This window comes from Canis lupus, chromosome 38 (assembly GCF_011100685.1).
Source record: "Canis lupus familiaris isolate Mischka breed German Shepherd chromosome 38, alternate assembly UU_Cfam_GSD_1.0, whole genome shotgun sequence".
Taxonomy (NCBI): Eukaryota; Metazoa; Chordata; class Mammalia; order Carnivora; family Canidae; genus Canis; species Canis lupus.
Genome location: NC_049259.1, coordinates 21,354,899 through 21,376,597, shown reverse-complemented (window position 1 = coordinate 21,376,597; position 21,699 = coordinate 21,354,899). Strand labels below are relative to the sequence as shown.

General features: G+C 56.1%; 1 protein-coding gene across 1 annotated transcript in view; it reads right to left on the bottom strand.

Annotated features, from left to right (window-relative positions):
• Positions 1–17,123, bottom strand: part of OLFML2B (olfactomedin like 2B) — a 35,660-nt gene extending 18,537 nt beyond the window's left edge. Inside the window, exons 1-3 of the mRNA XM_038586262.1 lie at positions 16,947–17,123; positions 14,354–14,617; positions 11,682–11,789 (exon numbers count right to left, since the gene is read on the bottom strand). Of these exons, the coding sequence (XP_038442190.1) occupies positions 11,682–11,789; positions 14,354–14,617; positions 16,947–17,123 (549 nt within the window). The remainder of the gene's footprint in view (positions 1–11,681; positions 11,790–14,353; positions 14,618–16,946) is intronic.
• Positions 17,124–21,699: the final 4,576 nt, after the last annotated feature.

Here is a 21,699-nt window from a genome sequence, read left to right as displayed (position 1 = left end):
TTTCCTAAGTGACATGCCGTGTCTCCCGGTTACCAGGACACCTGGCCTCTTTCCTATCGTTTGCACACAGCGCATGCACCCGTGTCCAGCGATGATGAATATTACAAAATATTCCACTCGCTTGGACCCCATACATGTGAACCAGTAGCTCAATTAATCAAAGAAGAGTTTTTTTTTGTTTGTTTGTTTTTTAAGATTTATCTATTCATGAGACACACACAGAGAGAGAGAGGCAGAGACACCAGAGACACAGACAGAGGGAGAAGCAGGGAGCCCAATGCGGGACTCGATCCCGGGATCCTGCGATCCTGATCTGGGCTGAAGGCAGAAGCTCAACCACTGAGCCACCCAGGTGTCCCAAGAAAGGTTTTTTAAAAGACTCATTTGCTTATTTGAGAAAGAGAAAGACAGAGAGAGAGCACGCACACGCATGAGCCAGGGAAATGGGAAAAGGAAGAAGGAAAGAATCTCAAGCAGACTCTCCCCTGAACATAGAGCCTCCACTCAGGGCTCGATCCCATGACCCTGAGATCATGCCCTGAGCTGAAATCAAGAGTCAGATGCTCAACTGAGCCACCCAGGCGCCCCAAAAGAAGGGTTTTTAAAAGCAATTTTAGAAGAGGTGGCCAAAGACATCTACTTAGTCTACTTTTCTAATGAACCCAAACTATTCCACGGCACTTTAAAAGCATCGTTTACATAGAAAACCCATAGCCTGGTTTCAAATTCTATTTACCCATAAAAACAGTTTCCCTAAATGAACCCTACTTGGCAAATTAACTGTGTTCCAGACCCGGTTCATACTGGAAGGGACCTAGGTACTTTTCAATTCAACCAACACTGGTGAGCACCTCCTGTGTGGCTAGGGTACAGAGCGGTCCCAAACAACACTCCCTCACAATACCCCCGGGGCGCTTGCCCTGGGGCGCTGGGGAGATAGCAACTATAACTGGGGGGAAAAGGCCCACACAGCAGGAGGAAGATGACCAAGCACGCTGGATTCTGCGAGTGGCAAGTGTGAAGCTTATGGGGTTCAGAGGAGGGAGGGACGGGCGAGAGGCAGTGTCCGAGAAGGGGTGACGCTGCATGGTCTGCACCAGGGACAGTTATGGACAAGGCTCAGAGGTCCCTTTCTCCTCCGGTTATTTTCGAGAGAAGTTTACTGCACTGAGATCCAACTCTGTCCAACTGTGGTCAGCATCCTAAGGTCTCCATAAGCATCTGAGTTTTTGTTTTATTCTTTAAAAAAGATTATTCATTGGGACGCCTGGGTGGCTCAGCAGTTGAGCATCTGCCTTTGGTTCAGGTCGTTACTCTGGGGTCCTGGGATCGAGTCCTGCATCGGGATCCCTGCAGGAAGCCTGCTTCTCCCTCTGCCTCTGTCTCCGCCTCTCTCTCTCTCTCTGTCTCCCATGAATAAATAAATAAAATATTTTTTTAAAAGATTATTTATTTGAGAAAGAACATGAGCAAGGGAAGAGGGAGAGAGAGAAGCAGACTCCCTGCTGAGTAGGGAGCTGGATTTGGGCTCCATCCCAGGACCCTGAGATCACGACTGGAGCTGCAGGCAGATGTTTCACCGACTGAGCCACCCGCGTGCCCTGCATCTGAGTTTTTAGATGTGATGTTCTCCTTGAGCCCAGGAAGCAACGATGTAAGAGGATGCACTTGCTTTCTGTCTTTATCAGACAGATATGAAAAGTGTAAATGCTCAGATGTTACCAGGCACAGCCTGGTAGCTCAGAAGGAGGTGTCTAAGTATCTAGGGAGACAGTAACCCCCAGACACCGAGGCTCCAGGGGCTTCTATAAGGGTGTCCTGAAGAATCTGCTAGGGGCTTGTTAAAACTGACCAGACCCCAGAACCACTGGCCATGCCCTTCTTCTGGCATTTCATTTCATGGCGGATTCTGAGCACTGGAAGGGCTTGATGGGTTCTGTGGGGCTCAGGCCAGGCTCGCCTCTCCAACTTGCACACAGTTAACCATGGGAGATGAAGCCCCAGAGAAAGAAGTCTTCTTTCAGGAATACCTGGAACCGGGCGATTTTTGACGAGGTGTTATCAGGGGCAGTCAGGTGCAACAGTTAAGAGCACGGATTCTGGAGGAGAAGAGCCCGGCTCACACGTCCACGTTATTGCTACTTCTCCCATCTTGGGCTCATCAAACTCCCTGTGCTCCAATTTCCCCAGGGGTACAACGGGGTAATACTGGGGCTTTCCTGATGAATTCTTAGGAGTAAATAAGTTAATATACGTGGAAGTGTATGGGCCATCCAAAGTGGTTATTATCTTTCACAGGATGTGACAGTTGGGGTTTCGAGGACCCTGGAGGATCCCAGAACTCAAGCATGCCTCAGAGGCCCAGAGGAATGATGTGATTTGTGATTTGATGAGAAAAACAAAAGTGGCAGAGCTGAGCCCAGCACCCAGGCTCCCGGCCCTTGCTTTCAAGGCTCACTTGGGGGACCACTAAGATCTCAGGGGTGTAAAGGGGGAGTCCTAGCATTCAGTCAGCTCTGGAACACAGGGCAGGGCCCAGCAGAGGGTCCGTGAATGTTTCAGTGTGACCTCAGGGTCTATGAGAGGATACACACGTGCTAATGCAGAGAAATGCGGATCGAGTGGACTCCCAGCAGTCCTGGTTATGCAAAGTGTGGTGACAGATGAGCTCAGGTGGGGGCACCCTCAGGAACTGTCAGGAATGGAGCCTGCCCTCTCCCAGACCTGCTGGGTCAGAATCTGCATTTTAACAAGACCCCCCAGGAGATCCACATACACATTCAAGCTTGAGAAGAAAGATGGGGGGGGGGGGCAAAGTGTATATAAAAGAGACTGTTTTACAGGAGCTAGAGCTTTCTGGGGCCAAAGGAAAGGTGCCTGGTGCCTTCGTGGGATTCATGCATTTCTTTTTTGTCTGTTTTTAAAGATTGTATTTTCAAGTCATCTCTACAGCCAATGTGGGGCTCGAACTCACGGCCCCAAGATTGAGTCGCACACTCCGCCGACTGAGCCAGCCAGGCGCCCCCGCGTTCACGCGTTTCCGAACGTCCACCAGCTACCTGCTGAGAGCAGGGGCCAGGCACCTATCTCCCCCTTTAACGTCCAACATCCTGAGACACAACACAGCTCAGCAGGCTCAGGGGTACCGGGCGTTACTTCTTCGTTAACACTTGGATGTGCTCCGAGCTGGGCCCTAAGAGGCCAAGTGTAAGCCACAGCGACCAGGATCCTGCTCCGACGGGGACCACCCTCCACGAGGGGATGAAAGCAGCAAACAAGAAAGCACCAACTGGCAAAAAGCCAGAGGGCAGACGACACAGCTCTGGAGGCGTCAGCAAGGCCCGTGACGCAGTCTCTGGGGTGGCGGCTGAGGTGTGGCCCTGGGACCCACGCTGCGTGGACCCGCGGCTGGGGCTGCACAGTCGTGCGACTAAGACCAGATCCCACCTGGTTCCCGAACGCCGTGCAAGAGCAGCCTGGCCTGAGCACTCAGTGAGGGGCGAGGGGGGAGCCCCACGGCTTCAGTCCTGCCCCTCCACCTTGGGTGCCTAGGTCCCTGGACGGGCCGCCTTCTCACCGACTTGCAAAGCCCCAACACCCTCTGTGATGCTGGCGAGCAGCCGTCATGCTGGGTCCCACGGAGGGGCCGACACGGCCTGTCCCCTCCCGGAGGAGCAGTACCTGTCTATTCCCCTTTGCGGCAACAGCACAGCCTGGGCCGCCGGGACAAACACCGGCGACGGTGGCAGCACCCTATTAGGCGGCCCGGCCGGGGCAGCAGCGGCAGCTGCCCTCCTCGGCCACCTCTGCCCTACGGGGCTTCCCTTGCCCCCCTCACTCCAAGACCTCCCTTGGAAGCACAGCGGATGCCGCCCACACGGGCACCCCTGCTCCTGTGCCGGCGGCACAGTGAACCCCACGACCTCGCGCCCCGGGCTCTTCCCCTCGGGGGCTGCAGCGGCAACTGCGTGGGGCGCGCAACTTGGCTCCCGGGCAGTGCTGGCGAGGGGGCAGGAGGCTGGCAGGGCGCCTACCCGGCAGGGCCACCTGGCCCCACCAAGGATCTTGCTGTTACGAAGAGGAGGTGGGAGAGGGGGGAAGAGTCAGCGGGCGGAGGGCTGGCACAGGAGGCCGGACGCAGCACTTAAAGATCTGAGCAGAGCCAAGGACCTGACAGGTGTTCACATACCGGGGGGGGGGGGGGACACGCGGTTGGGCACTGGGCACGGGAGGACGCCTGAGGACAGCAAGCCCTGCAGAGGGGGACAAGCGCCTCGTGCTCAGTGCAGCCCGGTGCACAGACACCAGGGGCAGGGTCCCTGGACGCAGGGGACAGGACGGAGGTGGAGGTGGGGTGCAGCTGGCACGCAGCTGGTCAGAGCCGTGGACGGTGTGCAGATCGGCAGAATGGGTGTGGGGGGAAGGGGTGGGGCGGCCGTTTCACGGTACAGACCGTGTCCTGACCTTGTCCAGCTGTTGGGCGAGTGCACGGGAGGCTGGGCGAGACGGTGCAGCAGCGTTAGGCCGAAGCGCTGGGACTGGAGGGAAGGCGACCACGGCGCAGAGCTCTGGTGGCTCTCTGTGGTCTGCTCTCCCGACCTGGAAGGGGCTGGCGCGGGGGACCGGCGCACACCACCATCACCGCCACAAGGCAAGTGGAGGGAGAAGGAAGGAATGAGGACGCCCACCTCACCAGGCCGGGCGGAGAAGGAACGAGGGGCTGCAGGTGCAGTGCCGGGCACAGGGTGGGACTGGAGGTGCCCAGGAGGAGCCAGGGCCGGCCCTTGAGAGCTCAGAGCAGATATGTAGGTGGAAGAGAGGAAGTGAGCTAAGGATTGGCGGGTCGGGCGGGAAGGAAGGCCAGGACCACCCCCCACCCCCCCGACTCCGGCCTCCCGAGGCTGCTGTGTTGTAAAAAGACACCCTGGACCCCTGTGGGGAGACGAAGCCAGGCTGCAGCTGGGCCAAGCCTGGGCGCCAAGTCCTGCAGCAGGCACGTGTCCCCACATCCGAGGAGGCCACCTGGCCCCCATGCTCCCTGGCTGGATGTGCCCAGGGCCCGACACAGGTGGCAAGCCTGAGAGCAGAGAGAACAGCCTTCCTTGAGAGGGTGAAGTAAGCGTGGGGCTCGCCAGGTCCTGGGGGCTCAGAGATGCCAGCGGCCTGCCTGCCCTTCCCCCTCGGAGCCCTCCAGGACACAAGCAGGACCAGGTGGCCTGGGATAGCCAGCCCGGCCGACAGCTGTGTCCAGACCCTGGTGAGAGTGCTGGAGTGTGAGAGGAGCTAGACACGGCCGGTGCTCCGGCTGGCAGGAGAGGCCGGGCCCGGCCCCAGCCTGGACCACAGCTGACGGAGCCGGGCAGGCTGGCCTGGGTGCCGGGGCCACCAGCTGCGCCTTCAATCTCTCCCCCAACCAAGCAGCTGGTGAGCATCTAGTCCCCCTCGGGCCTGGGGCCCAGACGCTGAAATAAAGATGACACAGGCTCAGGTCGCCCTCCACAAGTCAGCCTGGGCGGCCAGTCGGGCACGAACAAGAAGTCCCAGGGCCTCTGACAGTGGATATACAACCTCATCCAAGGCAGCCACGAGCTGTTCCCAGGACAGTCCGCTGGGCCAAAAAAAAAAAAACCTTGCATCCCGCGGTGACAAATTAGATTTGAAGTACATACGACCCCAGGAGAGGGAAGACAGTCACTTGAACTCATATTCAGGTTTAACAGAATTAAGTAACATTAAAGCTGAAATATATCTCAGAAATCCTATCTCCAAGGCCTTCCCTTCTCCAAGGTGACAGCACTGTGGTCAGACAGGGTGGGCGACCCTTTTCTCCAAGGCCGCATTTGAGCACCAGAGGCGTGAAATGACTGTCTCGCTGGGCCTGGAGGGCGGCCAGAGAGGGGAGGCCTGGCAGGAGACCCTTCCCCTAACTCCCGGCCAGGCCTGTGCAGATGAGAATTACATCCTCCTATTAGCTGGTGAAAAGATCTATCCCCCGGAGTCAGGAGTGCTCCTTTGATCTTGCCTTTCAGTCCAGAAACACAAAGGCCCACCAAATCCTCAGGTTTGAAGGAGAAGCCCCAGCCATGTCTGTGCCAGCACATTCTGGGGAGCAGGCCAGTTCCGAGCCTGGTAAATACATCACAGGCTTTAAATCTTACTTGGACACAACGCTATCAGGAGAAAAGGCTTCAGGTGACACACAGGGTTCCGCGGTGACCATCTGTGCACACGGACAAGCTTTGCACACCCCAGCAGATAAGTGGGAAACAAAGAGAAGTCACACGCACCAGACGGGACAGGGCTTCGGCAACAGAAATCACGCTTCGGGAGGCTCGTAGGCAGGCATCTGTGTTCAGAGCGCGGGCTATGCACCCCCCCACACACAAAGGCACATGTGTACACAGTCATACGGGTGTCCAAGTACTTAGAACACGGTCAGGTGTGTCCTGCAGCTACGTGGGGTGGGACATTTCTTCCCAAAGGTTTGCCATTTGTATGGGAATGATTTAATCCTACTAAAACCTTGATGCTAGGAGAGATTAGCCATCTGTCCCTCGGTCCTTTTCTCCATAATACATCTGCTCCCGGAAGCAGTACTTGGGACTAGGTGATATACCCCACGCCTGCGTCCCGCTGCCTTTTGAGTCCAGCCCTAGGCTCGGGCAGCCCACAAGTCTTCGGGTCTCTGGGTGCCTTAGGGCTCAGGGTAAAAGTCCTCTCAGCCCAACCAGTGCAACAAACACGGGCGTGCCCCTGCCTTCAGAAGCTGCAGGTTTTCCTTCTAGACTTTTTTTTTTTTTAATTTTTTTTTTATTAATTATTTATGATAGTCACAGAGAGAGAGAGAGAGAGAGAGAGGCAGAGACACAGGCAGAGGGAGAAGCAGGCTCCATGCACCGGGAGCCCGACGTGGGATTCGATCCTGGGTCTCCAGGATCGCGCCCTGGGCCAAAGGCAGGTGCCAAACCGCTGCGCCACCCAGGGATCCCTCCTTCTAGACTTCTAATTCCCAGCTCTGCGGGCACCTGTTCCGCGTAGCCGCCACCCCCGACTGTAACGCACACGTGTGCTTCCTGTATCTCCTTCCCCTTCCCAGCCTCTCCCAGGAGATGCTCAGCCTTAGTCACCCCATTAGAGGCTCACGGCCTCTACCGGGAGCAGGTCCAGAGGAGCGCACGTGGGGTTTCAGGCCTCCAGCAGGATGAAGAGAAAAGATGTTTTGGGGGTTAGGTCTCTGGAATCCAGTGAAATGGCCCTAGTCGGCTACGCTCGCCACGCTGACAAAAACTAGAAAATCCGACAATACCAAGTGCCGGTGAGGACGCGGGTGGCACCTTCATCCCCTGCCAGAGGGAATGGAAACTTGCACCAGCGCTTGGGAGAGGGCTTGGCAGCCTCCCCAACGACTGAAACCAAGCACACCTAATGTCCCAGTAGCTCCATCCCCACTCACAGAGCACAGAGAAATGCCCACACGCGTGGGCAGGGAACACCTGCAGGGGTGTCCGCGTACAGCGAAGCTCCCAGGGCTAGGGTGACCGGCAGGGCCGAAAACAGCCCGTCGCCATCCTCGTAGAGCAGATGGACAAACTGTGCCGTGTTCACACAATACAATGTACTACACGGCAGTGAAAGTAAATGAACTACAAGATGTAAAACAACATAAGTAAATATTTTTTAAAACTTGAAGAGGGGCTCCTGAGTGGCTCAGTTGGCGAAGCGTCTGCCTTGGGCTCAGGTCATGATCCGGGGGTCCCGGGATGCAGCCCCGCATCGGGCCCCGGCTCAGCGGGCAGTCTGCTTCTCCCTCTGCCTCTGCCCGTCCCCCCACTCACGCTCGCGCGCTCTCTCAAATAATACAAAAACTTTATAAATAAATAAGTAAATAAAACACAAAATTGAGGGGCAACCAGCTGGTTGAGCCAGCGAAGCATGTGACTCCTGACCTCAGCGCTGTGAGTTCGAGCCCCAGGCCGGGTAGAGAGATCGCTTAAAAAATATAAAACCTTAAAAAAACGGGAAAACAAAACTCAGTGAAAGAAGCCCACCACACATAAACAGGGACATAAAATTCTATATATCTAGGATTCAAATATAGATAAAACTATGTATTAGGGATGCAGCCTTAGATAATGAAAATGTTTAAAAAAAAACAAGCAAGGAAGGTGATCAATATGAAATTCAGGGCAGAGGCTCCTTTGGGAGGGGTAGGGAGAGGACATGCGGGGGCACTGAGCTATGTGGAGGTTACGTAGGTATCTGCTTTGTAATGATTTAAGCTGTATGCTCCTTGCTTATGTGTCATTTTCCATAATTTAAAATAAAAGCTTAACCAAAACCACCCCACTAAGCAGAGCTCTCAGAGCCTATTTTAACCAAAAGGTGAGACTCTAACAGTTTAAATTTTATTTCTCTCTCTTTCCTTCCTCTTTCATCTGCAAATGGAGTTTCCATTTCTACATACATACCGGGCGTGGGTGTTCACACGTGTGCCTGCTTCTACTGCCAAGCGCTGATCCTACTCTGGGCAAAATGCCCCTCCAATCTGACCCCTTTGTCTGGTCTGACCTCCAAAGCACTCCCCCTGGGATTCCAGAGTATCCAAAGACCAAGAGCAGAATTCGCTTCCATTCTTCCTACAGGGCCCAGCCTGGAGGAGTGTTTTTTCCATTTACCCAACATTGTGCCTTTTCAGTGACTGCAGACTGCAGACACAGTCAGCTAGCCCGAGCCAGGAGACAGAGGCTGGATGTCACACCAGGAGACGATACTCTGCTCTATGGGCCCGGAGCCTGAGCCCATCTGTGACATCTGTGGCACCACAGCACCTTGTAGCCTTGGACGGCCTGCTTTGGGGAAACTTTCCCTCTACACTTTAATCCCATTTAAGAGGACTCATGGGATACAGCCACAGTTCTGCCTAGAAATTCTCTTGGAAGAGCTGTTGTTTGAAGCTCTGTTAGGAAAAACTGATGCTTCCAGGGCAGACAGCAATGACTCAAAGCAACTTATGGGGTTGATTAGAAAAAGCCTTGGCCCAAGAACCAGGAGGCCTGAGCTCCTGCCTGCACCTCCCTAGCATCTAGGAACAAATGTGCTGAATGTATACGGGGTGGTTTAAGGCCATAACTGCTATGTAAGGATAGGGGATTGTTACCGTTAATCGAAAGGGCCAGGTTTTGCTACTAAACATACCATGGTTTTGACAAAGAGATCACTCTAAAAAAAAAAAAAAAAAAAAAAAAGAAAAGAAAATGAAAAAGAGATTACTCTCCTTGACGTAACTGAGATTGGTTCTGGCAAAAATCTAGTTATTGTGTGCTTACACAGAAGACACCATCCTGCTGGGGCAGTGGCATTGCACCAAATTCACCCACTAAACCCACTCCTATCCTCTGCCGGCAGGAGAGGATCACTGCTCGACAACTCTGGAAACAGACTACAGCCCTTGAGCAGAGCTCCCTGAGGCTGAGCACCTGACCGTGGCCTCACGAGCACTGTGCTCTAACCCCCAAGCGGACTTTCCTAATCCGTGTTCCTGAGGGAATGAAAACCAAGCGGCCGCCAAGATCAGGTGAAAGCTATCAGCCCTGTTCCCATGAAAATGCACCCCTTTCTTAAAGGGAGCATCGCACATTCGGATGGCTCTGCGGCCAAGGGAAAAAGAACTTTCCCATTTCCAAGGTTGACATGGTTCCTGGCTATTAATCCCTTTTGAACCCACTTGAAAGAATCAGAAAGTGGTTTTAAAAGGGAGAAAGAACCCCAAGCCTGGATGAAGTCTGTTGGTAGTAGGATGGTGTTGACCACTTCCAATCCCTTCACTCCGGCTGTCAATGTTGGGGAAGGAGAGAGTGAAGATTAAGCCTCGTTCTCTCGGGAAGCCCCCTCGGGAAGGGCAGCTGATGTGGTCCTGTTGGCCACCTCGAACTGTCTATAAAGCTTAGGTTCCAGGGCCCTGACCCTTCTCATCAGACCTGGCAGTTGAAGTGACCGTGGGCCCACCAACCCCCCACCCCGAGCTGACGGCCGGGTTCAGAAAACACTCATCACAGCACTGAGGGAGTCAAGCCTGAGGATGGGTGGACAAGGAAGTGGTGTTCACTTTCTGGGAACCTTTTTCTAGAACGTAAGGAGGGTGCTGAAACCAATCTTGGCAACAGCAAATGTTTTGTCATCCAGGTCCCAGCGCCCCTGGCAAAGCAACAGGGAGACACCACCCCCACTCACTCCGTGGTCCTACCCCCAGCGCCTTGTTTTATTTAACCTCACAAAGCGTCTGCAAAGTGACTGGCTTACACTTCATCCCCTTGGCAATCGTACAAAGTAGACAGGGCACCTCTCCCACTTTACAGATGGACAAAGTATGGCTGCGGTACGGCTGTTGAGCAGCAGCAAATAGAGTGGCTCATCTGTCCTGACGCCTAGTCCAGCAGGTGCTCTTTCTGCCAAACTAAAGGGCTTTACCTTTTACACATCCTACAGCTGCTAATCACCGGTGAGGGAGCCCCAGCTCCTCCAGGAGAGACCCCCAATATTTTCATGAGGAATAGTGGTATAGCTAATCATTCCGTTATTAAGCCTAATAAGAGTCTAAAAATTAAGCAGACCTAATTTTCTGAGTCACTGTTTCAAGTATCCGTTCAAGAACTGGGTGCCAGTCAATGACACGTACCCATAAGCTCCTTACCAATAAGGCTGAGCGGTCATCGTTCCCCTCCTGGGGACTAAGTGGCTTATCTAGGTTTTAAAGCTCATCAGAGCCATGAAACAGTGTGAACATTACTGTCGTGTACTGTCCACCTCGCACCACCACCCCACACACCAGCCCCCCAAAACCAGCCATGTGTGCGTCTCCTGGGGGGCCCCGTCAGAAACATGTGAGGTCTGCCTGGGAAAACTACGCTGCCAGTCCATCCTTCCAGTGGGTGAGGGGCTGGATGTTTTCCAGTAGGGACTATTGCTTATTAATAATCATTTTCATGTCTTCTTTCTCTAAAGTGAATTTGAGGTGGATTACCACACAAACACACACATACAGAGACGGACAGCAGAGCGGTCAAAATAACCAAACCAAACCGAACCAGAAGAGGAATTGACAACCATATTTCCAGAAGGGAGATGCCGCCACCTTAAAACTAGAAATACGGTGCCTATTATTGTGCTTTTATATTTCATTTAGCTCTGAGTTCCCTGGATATCAAGGTAAAAACAGAAATACATTGGTCACAGGGTTCTTGCATATGAGAAAAAAAAAGGTGTTTACATTTGACGGATTCTCTTTATCATCAAAAACTGGGCCTGATTTTGGATGGGTGTTTTACGTATGGTTTGTCTTTCCAAAGAACAAGATGCATTAAGTCCAGTTGGGACACGCTTTCTGAAAAAACATCGTGGGAAGTTTGATACACTTTTGGGCCTGATCAAGAGAAGGATACGGAGGGGCACCTAGGTGGCTCAGTCAGTTAAGCATCCGACGCTTGATTTTGGCTCAGGTCATGGTCTCAGGGTCCTGGGATCAAGCCCTGCATCATGCTCTGCGCTCAGTGGGGAGTCTGCTTAAGGATTCTCTCGCTCCCTCTCCCTCTCCTGCTCATGCTCTCTCTAAAATAAGTAAATAAAACCTAAAAAAAATTAAAAGTAAAAATAAAAAGGATACAGAAACCCAGAATCTTCCTTACCTCCTCCAGTTTATCCATCCGCCCCACCAGCTTGGTAGTGACGGAATGCAACTTCAGGAGATCCAGGCCATAGAAAGCTCCTTCCAGCATGTCTATGATGGTAGAAAGCTATGAAACAGGAATGGGGGTTAGTCAAGAGCGGGGGTGTAACAGACCCAGGACGAGACATTTCCCGCCAGCCCCCCATGCTGGAGGCTCGACAGGGAGGCCAGTAGCCAGGAGCAGAGAGGGGGCTCTTGGAAACCGGCATCTGTGTAGGTGGCGGGCACACAAGCAAACAGAATGGTGGGATGCAGTCTCCCTACCAGAATCCTCAGGTGAGAAACGGATTTCTAATCGGGCCGCCTGCGTGGCTCAGTGGGTTAAGAGGCTGCCTTCGGAGTGGGTCATGATCCCAGGGTCCTGGGAGCGAGCCCCACGTCTGGCTCCCTGCTCAGCGGGGAGACTGCTTCTCCCTCTCCCTCTGCCCCTCCCCATCCTTCTGTGTGTGCACACGCGCTCTCTCTCTCCCTCTCAAAGAAATAAATAAAATTAAATTAAAAAAAGGAAAAATCTTATAAGAACGAGCAAAACTGTTCTTCACCAAATTGTTCAGACCCCTTTTATTCTGTACGTTGTAAGCACATCTTTGCTATTAGACTGTGAGCTCCTTGAAAGGAATGCCTCATCTTTGTTTCCCCGAGGTATCTAGCCCAGCACCTGGCCCACAACAGGTGATATCTAAATACTTAACTAAGTGGTTTAGGAACGTCAGTGCCTCGAGGATATGATTTTGAAACACTCCCCTGTCTACTGAAGGCCCTGGAATCTACCAACAGTCTTCCCTTAGCATGGAAAGCCAATCTGAGCCTGGGGCAATAGAGGCCCAGTGACCCATCTCTGAGGTTGCAAGCTGTCACAGGGCACCCTGGGAGGACGGTGGCTGAGCTCTGGTGGCATCCGGGTCACACAGAGTGCAGGCAAAGGGGCAGATGAGAGAAGCCTGAACTGAGCCTCCCTGCTCAGGACCAGTCCCCGGAGACTTTGCTGGACACACTTATCTCCTGGCCTTGCTACTGGATGAAGAATTCCATGTGCAAGACATTAGTGTTTAGAAGACCTCCTTCCTCCCCAGCAGAGGAAGGCAGCTGGATCGTGGGTGAGAGCCACGGAATGGCATCTGGTTAGCATGCACTGTGATGATGTTCTTTTTTCTTTTTTTTGTTTTGTTTTTTTTTTTTTGTTTTTTAAACATTTTATTTATTGGGCGCCTGGGTGGCTCAGTGGTTGAGTGGCTGCCTTCAGCTCAGGTCATGATCCCAGGGTCCTGGGGTCAAGTCCCACATCAGACTCCCTGCACGGAGCCTGCTTCTCCCTCTGCCTGTGTCTCTGCCTCTCTCTCTCTGCCTCTCTCATGAATAAATAAAATCTTTTTAAAAAAATAAAGATTTTGTTTATTTATTTGACAGAGAGAGAGAGCACAAGCAAAGGGAGTGGCAGGCAGAGGGACAGGGAGAAGCAGGCTCCCCACTGGGCAGGGAGACCAATGCAGGGCTCGATCCCAGGACCCCTGGATCATGACCTGAGCTGAAGGAAGACGCTTAACTGACTGAGCCACCCAGGGGCCCCGTGTGATGATTTTCTGACTCCTAAGAGAAGATTTTGCCTGTCATTGTTCCAGAAGCCCACAAGAGTCCAGACAATCCTATAACAGTGGGGTTCAGAGAGTCGATCCGTGGCAGGGCTGTAGCTCTGCGAGGTGTGCGGACTCCCAGGGCAGGATGCTAAAGTGCTGTACTGCTGCACACCGCTCTGCTTGCAGGGCCTCGATGGCCACCAGTTCCAAGCGTGTAGCAGGCGCCAGGCCCCGCAGCAGCTCTTTGCATGGTCACGCAGGAGCCAGACTAGTGGCTACTGACCCTGACTGCGTGTCAGGCATCGTGCCAAGTGCTCCCTGGCTGCCATCTCGGTGGTTCTGAAAACACCCCCACAAGGTAGATGCTATCATCCCCGCTTTCCATGCAGGGAGACTGAGGCCAGGCAGGTTAGGTACCCTGAGCAGGACCACACAACAGGTATTGGCAGAGCAACAATCTGAACCCAAGTCGGTCTGACGGCAAAACCAGGCCCGTGCCTCTACCCCACACCGCAAGCGAAGAGGGGAAGGCAGAGATCAGACGAAGCCCTCCGCCAACCCACGCAGTGGCCTCAGGCAGGCATGAGCTCCCCCACCCTGTGGACCAGGATCACAGTTTGATGCTGAGCTACAGCAGGCCCCGGGCCTCTGCTGCCCTGGTCACCCTAGCCCTCGTGCCGAGGACCGAAGGCTCGCTCCCGTGTCTCCTGCCTCCCTGGGGTGCACGCGGGGCCGACAGTAAATGGTGGCAGTAACTCTGGAGGAGAACACTGAGTTCTTTTGACTCCTGGGCCTGGCAGCTGCTCCAGGCCCAGCCTCCCTGCCTCCACAGGGAGAGGCAGGCACGCTCTGCTCTCGGCATCCCCTTCGGACACCGGTTTGTCAGATGACCAGCCCGGGACACGCGCTCAGCAGGCGAGGTGTCGGGGCCTGACTTCACAGGCTAAGACAGGTCCCATGTACTCAAAGGCCCTACAAGCCCTGCCACAGCTCTGCTGGACCCCAGGTCCCTAAGGCACCCTCCCACGTGTGGCACCACCCCTGCACCAGGTCCTACCTTCAAGTCCCGGCTGTCCGCCGCCCGCAGCTTCTGGAGCCTGAAGTCCCCTTCGCAGGGATTGAGGGCAGATGGGGGCGCGACACAGGCACACTTGCAGGACGAGCCTGAGGTGATGGTTTCCACGGTGTAGAAGTCGTCCTTCCTGGAGGTTCCCTCATTGACCCTCTGGCAGGCGTCTCGACCCAGGGGTCTCACCACGCATTTGCACTGACAGTCCGAGCCCTCAGACACAGCCTTGACCTTGTCATAGTCTCCCAGCAACTAGACACAGAGACAGAGAAAGAAGGTCTTGGGGGTGCGAACACAGGTGTCGGCCGGCTCCCAGGAAGGCGCTCTGTTCACCGTGTCACACGTCCTGCCCTAGCCAGAGGCCTCAGACCACACGCTGCGGAGAGAAAAGGTCATCGGAACACAATTTGCTGACTCTGAAATTTCCTTGAAGGCATGAGGAGTTCAGCTCTCTCCATTTGTCTTGGAAAGCTTGCATTTCTCGGGGGACTTCAGACTTCCCATCATTTCAAGGGAAAAACAAATGAGTCCCTGCCGTCGCTAGAACCCAGGTTTAGATTTAAAAGGGAAAAGGAGGGGGCACCTGGGTGGCTCAGTGGTTGAGCATCTGCTTTCAGCTCAGGGTGGGACCCTGGGGGTCCTGGGATCGAGTCCTGCATCGGGCTCCCCGCTTCTCCCTCTGCCTGTGTCTCTGCCTCTCTCTGTGTCTCACAAATAAATAAAATCTTAAAAAAAAAAAAAAAAAAAAAAAAAGAAGAAGGCTTCTTGCTTCTGTCCTCGTCCCCTCACAGATCACTCCTGGAGGGCCTACCGGCACTGCGCTAGGGGCTGTGAGAGGGAAGCAGACGGGCCAGAGAGCCCACTGGCAGGAGCTACGGTGCAGCAGGCACACAGATCGCGGCCGTGCCGGGGCCCCGACGTGACACAGAGCAGCGGGGCTCCAACTGGCCAGAGTGGCTCCAGCCGAGCACCAGAGAAGACGTCTTGGAGGAAGTGGTACTGGATCTGACCCTCAAAGAATGGTTTAGATTCGGAAGAAGGGAACCGGGAGAAAAGAGACGGGCCCAGAACTCAGGAAGGTTTACTCAGCCCAAGGATCCCTTTGGCTCAGAGGCACAGCTTCTGAACCCAAACTCCAGGCCAAAGCCAGGAGAGCAAACTGGCAGCACTTGCTCCTTCCACAATGCTAAACATTTCCTTCTGAGCACTTGCCCCAGCCAGCCCCGTTGGGCAGGAAAGCACGCAGAGCAGCAGGCTTTCTGGAACCACCATCCTGAGTACTTGCGGGGGGAGGGGAGGAGGCTCCTCCCCAGCTTTTCTGCCCCAGACCCCGCATCCCCAGAGCCAAGGAGCTCTGGCTTTCTGGGCCCGGAGAAGGGTCTCCTTCATTGGACTAATGACCCCGGCAGGCAGGCACAGTCCTTGCTGGAGTGGGAATGTTCCTGAGATGCCGTCTGGGGGGGAAGAGGGCTTGTCATGTTTTTCTTGCAAAGGTTGGGTTTCTTCTAACGCTAATATTTGTTTTAGAGCTGTTGTCAAATACAGAATGGGTCGGTGGACGCCGGAGATACGGTGCAGGGTGACCGAAGCGGCTGGTCTTTGTGGGCTGACAGACAGTAAATCGTGGCTGTCTGCTCGCTGAAACTCTGCCTAGATTCCTGCAAAGCCCTCTCTGGGACCCTGGGTGGATTCCTTCCTTTCCGAGACTCGGGTTTCATCAACTCTTCTGTGGATGGTCCTCCAGAGCCCCACTGTGAAGGATCCTTACGGCCTTGCGATTTAGGAGACGGTGCGAGGGCATGGGTGCCTACAGGGCATCTATTAGCATAACTTCCAAAGGAAGGGTGAGGAGACCGGGGGCTGATAAACCCCACAGTGGAGCGGATTGTTCTTCCTGGAAGAAGACAAGACCAATCCATCCAAGGACTTAGGGAGATGCAGGCAGCACTAAAGGCACCCCCGTCATCCTTAGGGTTGGGCAACACCCACCACACATCATCAGGCGCGCTGTGGAGAGCATGCACGGAACACTCCGGAGAGCGTCCTCGGGGCCCCTGGGCTGCAGTCGCAAGCCCCGGCTCTGCCCGCCCGGGGCGCTCTCGCTGTGGTCCCATCAGTCCTTTGCTAACAGAGCGGGAACGAGGGTGTTTGAGGGCTGAGTCAGATAAGACAAGCAGAGTATTTTGGACAGGGGCAGCTATCAGCGGTCACTCCCCGCCTTCGCCCCCGGGCCCCTGCCAGGGGTGAGCCCGTGTGCATTTCCCCCTGCCTCGCCAGGACACGGGGTCCCGCCCCGGCCCCTCTGCGCGGGGCCACCTGGCGGGCATCACACCTGCTGCTGCTCGGTGCTCACCCCGCGGCCCGGGGGTGCCAGGGGGGCCGCCAGGTGCCTCCGCGGAGAGCCCTCCGCCTCGGGTCCCGTCCCAGGCGCCCGCCGACAGCCCCCCCGCGGAGGCGACCCCCGCGCAGCGGGCGCGAAGGTGTGGGCGAGCGCGACGGTTCCAGCCTCTCCTCCCCGCGCACGCGGTGGCCGAGGGGGGCCCGTCGGGCCCGGGGTGCGGGCGGCCGGGCCCCCGCCTACCTGCGACAGGACGTTCTCCTGGTTGTCCGCCTCGTTCTGCAGCGTCTCGTCCTCCGTGGGCGCCGCGGTCGGCGCGTCCGCGGGCTCGCCCGTCCCGCCGGGGGCGTCGCTGGGCCCCCGCCGGCCCCCGGCCACCAGCAGGGCGCCGCAGACCAGCAGCAGCAGCGGCTGGGCCATGAGGGCCGCGGGCAGGGGCTGCGGGCGGGAGAGCGGCGGCCGGTGCGGGCGGGCTCGGGGGCGAGGGCGGCGCGGCCCGGCACTGGCGGCTCACGGCGCCTGCGGACGCGGGGCGCGGCTGGGCGCGGCGGGAGGGGGCGCCCCCGGGCCGCGGCTCATGTCCTCCCCGGCGCAGGCGGCCGCGACTGTGCGGCCCTGCCCGGCCCGGCCCGAGAGCCGGGCGCGGGGCGGGGGGCGGCGCGGGGGGCGGTGCGCGGCGCGGGGGGCGGCCCCGGGAGCGAGCGCGGCGTCCGCCCGAGGGCTCAGGTGGCGGGCGGGGCGGGGGCGGGGCGGGGGGGCAGGGGCGAGTGCAGGGGCGGGGCGAGGGGCGGGGCGAGGGAGGGGCGATGGGCGGGGCGCGGGGCGGGGGGCGGCGCGGGGGGCGGCCCCGGGAGCGAGCGCGGCGTCCTCCCGAGGGCTCAGGTGGCGGGCGGGGCGGGGGCGGGGTGGGGGCGGGGCGAGTGCAGGGGCGGGGCGGGGCGCGGGGCGGGGCGGGCTTGGGCGGGGCGCGGGAGCGAGCACTGCGTCCGCCCGAGGGCTCAGGTGGCGGGCGGGGCGGGGGCGAGGAGAGGGAGGGGCGATGGGCGGGGCGCGGGGCGGGGCGGGGCGGCCCCGGGAGCGAGCGCGGCGTCCGCCCGAGGGTTCAGGTGGCAGGAGGGGCGGGGGGCAGGGGGGGCAGGGGGGGGCGGGGCTGGGGGCGGGTCGCGAGGCGCGGCGGGCATGTGGGCGGGGCGCGGGCGGGACGAGCATGGGGGGCGGGGGCGGGGGGCCGACGGGGCGGGGCCTTGCGGGGCGGGGGCGGGGCAAGGGGGCGGGGTCGGCCCCGGGAGCGAGCGCGGCGTCCTCCCGAGGGCTCAGGTGGCGGGCGAGGGAGGGGGGCGGGGCCGGGGTCGAGGGCGGGGGCGGGGCCTCCATTGTGCGGGCTGCACGAGTGCGGCTCGGAGGCGCGGCGCCCGCCCCGCCCCTCCCGCTCCCCGCCCCGCCCCGCCCCTCCCGCTCCCCGCCCCGCCCCTCCCGCTCCCGCCCTCCCGCCCCCGCCCCGCCCCCGCTTCCCCCCGCCCTCCCGCCCGCGCAGCCCCGCCCTCTCCGCGCCCCCGTTTCCCCCGATCCCCTTCGCCCCCCCAAGCAGCCGCGTGCCGGGAGGTGGGGCTCCCCGGAGGCCGAGGCAGGAGCCCGTGTCCCCGGCGCGCTCCGCGGCTGCCCCCCGAGCGGGACTCGGCTTCGCGGCGTCTGGTTCCCGGACGCGGCTGGCGGCGACGGCCCCGGCGGCTCTGAACCTGGCGCCCCTGCTGGCGGCCGCGCGCTGCCGACGCCTCCACCCCGAGGCCGGCTCCTCCCCGCGGCGGGCAGACCCGAGGGCGAAGGCCGCCCGGAGTCCAGTGCTCGTCCCGGGCACGGCTCCTCGTCTCCCGCCTTGGGACGGGTCTCAGGGCCCCGGTCGCTGGGGTCCCCGGAGGGCTCCGCTCCACCGCTGCGCGATTACGTTGCGGTGTCCCTTGAGTGTCCCTTGGATGAGCCCACTGCAAAGGGTGATCGCCTGAGTCCAAGGAAGGGCACTGCGCCTTCGGGACAGGGTCGCCCTGAGAATGCGGAGCAGAGCCAGGCCCCTTCCAAGATGCGAAAGGTGTTATTACGCACCTTGGGAACTGACACACGTTGCCTCCCGCTGATCCAGGTGATCACCTAAGCGGACTTTGGCCCAGGCGAACCGTGGTAGTTGACACACCTGTCGTGATAGTCTTTATTAATCTGCTTTTATATATATATTTCTAATCCCAGCTTGAAAATCCAAGGTTCTGGATGTCTGGGCTTGTGAAACATCTCTCCCACAAACACACACGTACACACACAAAGTATTCCGTGTGCGCTATCGAATCTTTGCTGGAACTAGCTGGAAGGGGCCACGTATAAAATACAGCTTTCAAATTCAATTGAAATAAGCGTCCAACGTTGGCTCAGCGCAAGGCGACAGGCGAGGCTGCTGGATGTTTAATGGGAAGACAAGCGTGTCCAGGCTTTCCAAAAAAATTTTTTTTTTAAATTCACGATAGACAGAGAGAGGCAGAGAGAGAAGCAGGCTCCATGAAGGGAGCCCCATGAGGGACTCGAACCTGGGACTCCTGGATCATGCCCTGGGCCAAAGGCAGGCACTAAACCACTGATCCACCCAGGGATCCCCTCAAATTTTAAGTGATGGTGAGAGCATTTCCCAAGGGCGTTAGGGGAGGTGGAGGTCACTTCTTTTTTTTCTTTTTTTTTTTAAGATTTATTTATTTATTCATGAGAGACACAGAGAGAGAGAGGCAGAAACACAGGTAGAGGGAGAAGCAGGCCCCATGCAGGAAGCCCGACATGGGACTCGATCCCAGGACTCCAGGATCACGCCCCGGGCTGAAGGCAGATGCTCAACCGCTGAGCCACCCAGGTGTCCCCCCCACCTTTTTTTTTTTTTTTTTTTTTTTTTTTGGTGGAGGTCACTTCTAAGGGAAAGGTCAGGACTTCATGGAGCAGTGACCGGGGAGGTGTACTGGGATCAACACAGCAGAAGGTTCCCGGAGGATGTAGGTGATAATGAGAGGCCACTGTGGGCAGAGACAGCAGCCTCGAGTGAATCATCAGATCTCAGACTGGCGCCCACTTCCCAGGGAGGACTTCCCGGACTCCGCCACCCACCAGGGCTGGGTTCCTCTGGGGTGCACTCCCCGGGTGCTCCGGTGGTACCTCGTACCTTTGCCTCTCAGAATTAGGGGAGGTATGTCTGTTGTCTTTCTTCTCCTCTGTGGGCAGCTTCCGTAATGCCTGTCCTCTCCCCTGGACCCTCTCCCCTCCACCAGGGCAGGGCTTTGCCTGCCCCTGCTCACCGTCACATTTGCAGAGGTTTAGCCAGTGCCTGGGACGAAGGAGACGCCCTGGAAAGAGGGTTGGATGAATGGGAACGACGAGGAGTCCAGTTGGCCCTGTCCCAGTTACTTTCATGAAGACCGTCTTTGTATCCACTAGTGTGCATTTGACTGCAAGTAACAGAAACTGGACAATGCTTCATCAAGTACAAATTTATTTTCCTCTCACTCTAAGACTGGAAGTTGGCCATTTTAAATGGAGCTCAGCAGCTCAGTGATGTCATCAAGGGCCCAAGCTCTTTCCATTTTCCCATCTACTATCCTTAGGGTTTTGGCCTTTTTTTTTTTTTTTTTTTTTTAACTTCATCACAAGTGGTTGAAGATGATCCCAGCTACCCCCACCCCCTTGCCATTCTCTTCTACCGGACCTTCAGGTCCCCAGTGTCTCTTGCAGCTAGGGGCAGCCACATGATTCGGTGCTGGCCAATAGAATAAAATAAATCTGCAGAGTCTAGAAAAGATATCTTGCCTCCTGATAAAGGACACAGATAAGAGAGAGGAGCTTTCTGGTGCCCCCATGTCCCATGTTTGATTGTGGTCATGGTGCCTACAGTGGTGGCAGCCCTCTTATGACCATGAGGCCTCTCTCCTATTGATATAGATCTCCTTTTATTTATTTTTCCTAAAGATTTTATTTATTTATACATGAGAGAGAAGCAGAGAAACAGGCAGAGGGAGAAGCAGGCTCCCTGCGGGGAGCCTGATGCGGGACTCGATCTCAGGACCCCGGGATCACAACCTGAGCCGAAGGGAGATGCCCAACCACTGAACCACTCAGGAGCCTCTAGATCTCCTTTTAAAGTTTCTTTTTGTTTGTCCTTCTCCGATTGACAGGATGAGCACTGGGTGTTATTCTGTATGTTGGCAAACTGAACACCAATAAAAAATAAATTTATTATTTAAAAAAATAAAGTTTCTTTTTAAGTTCAGTCCTAAAAAAACAAAAAAAATAAAGTTCAGTCCTATGGTTCTACATAGAACGTGTCCAAGGTCTTTCCCATAAGAGTTTTTCTTCCACTTAAAGGTAGAAACCAAGTACCTTCTAAATATCCTCTTTCTCCAGCTAACTACACCACTGTCACCTCGTATCTCCGTTTTATTCACCTGTTTCTCAGGCCTTTCAGACCTACCAGCGTTCTGATTGTTTTTTCTCTAGAAAGGCCCCAGTTTTGAGGAGATATTAGGGCATATTGAAACCATTTTTTCTCTTTTTCCAACCACTTTTATTTTATTAATGTAGCCTAAGATTGACTTCGCTTTTTTGGCAGTTACATCGCACCGATGAGTCACATTGATTTATTTTTTTAATATAGTTTTTTCTTTTTAAAAAAAACATGAATTTTATGCCAGTTTGCTCCATCCTGTGTTTACAGCTATGTTTTTCTTCTTTTTTAAAAAATATTTTATTTATTTATTCATGAGAGACACAGAGAGAGAAGCAGAGACACAGGCGAGGGAGAAGCAGGCTCCATGCAGGGAGCCCGATGTGGGACTCGATCCCGGGTCTCCAGGATCACGCCCTGGACTGAAGGCAGTGCCAAACCCCTGAGCCACTTGGGCTGCCCTTCTTTTTTAATCCAAGTACAGGCCTTTACGTTTTTTCCCACTGATTATTATGATGCTTTTGGCCCATCTTT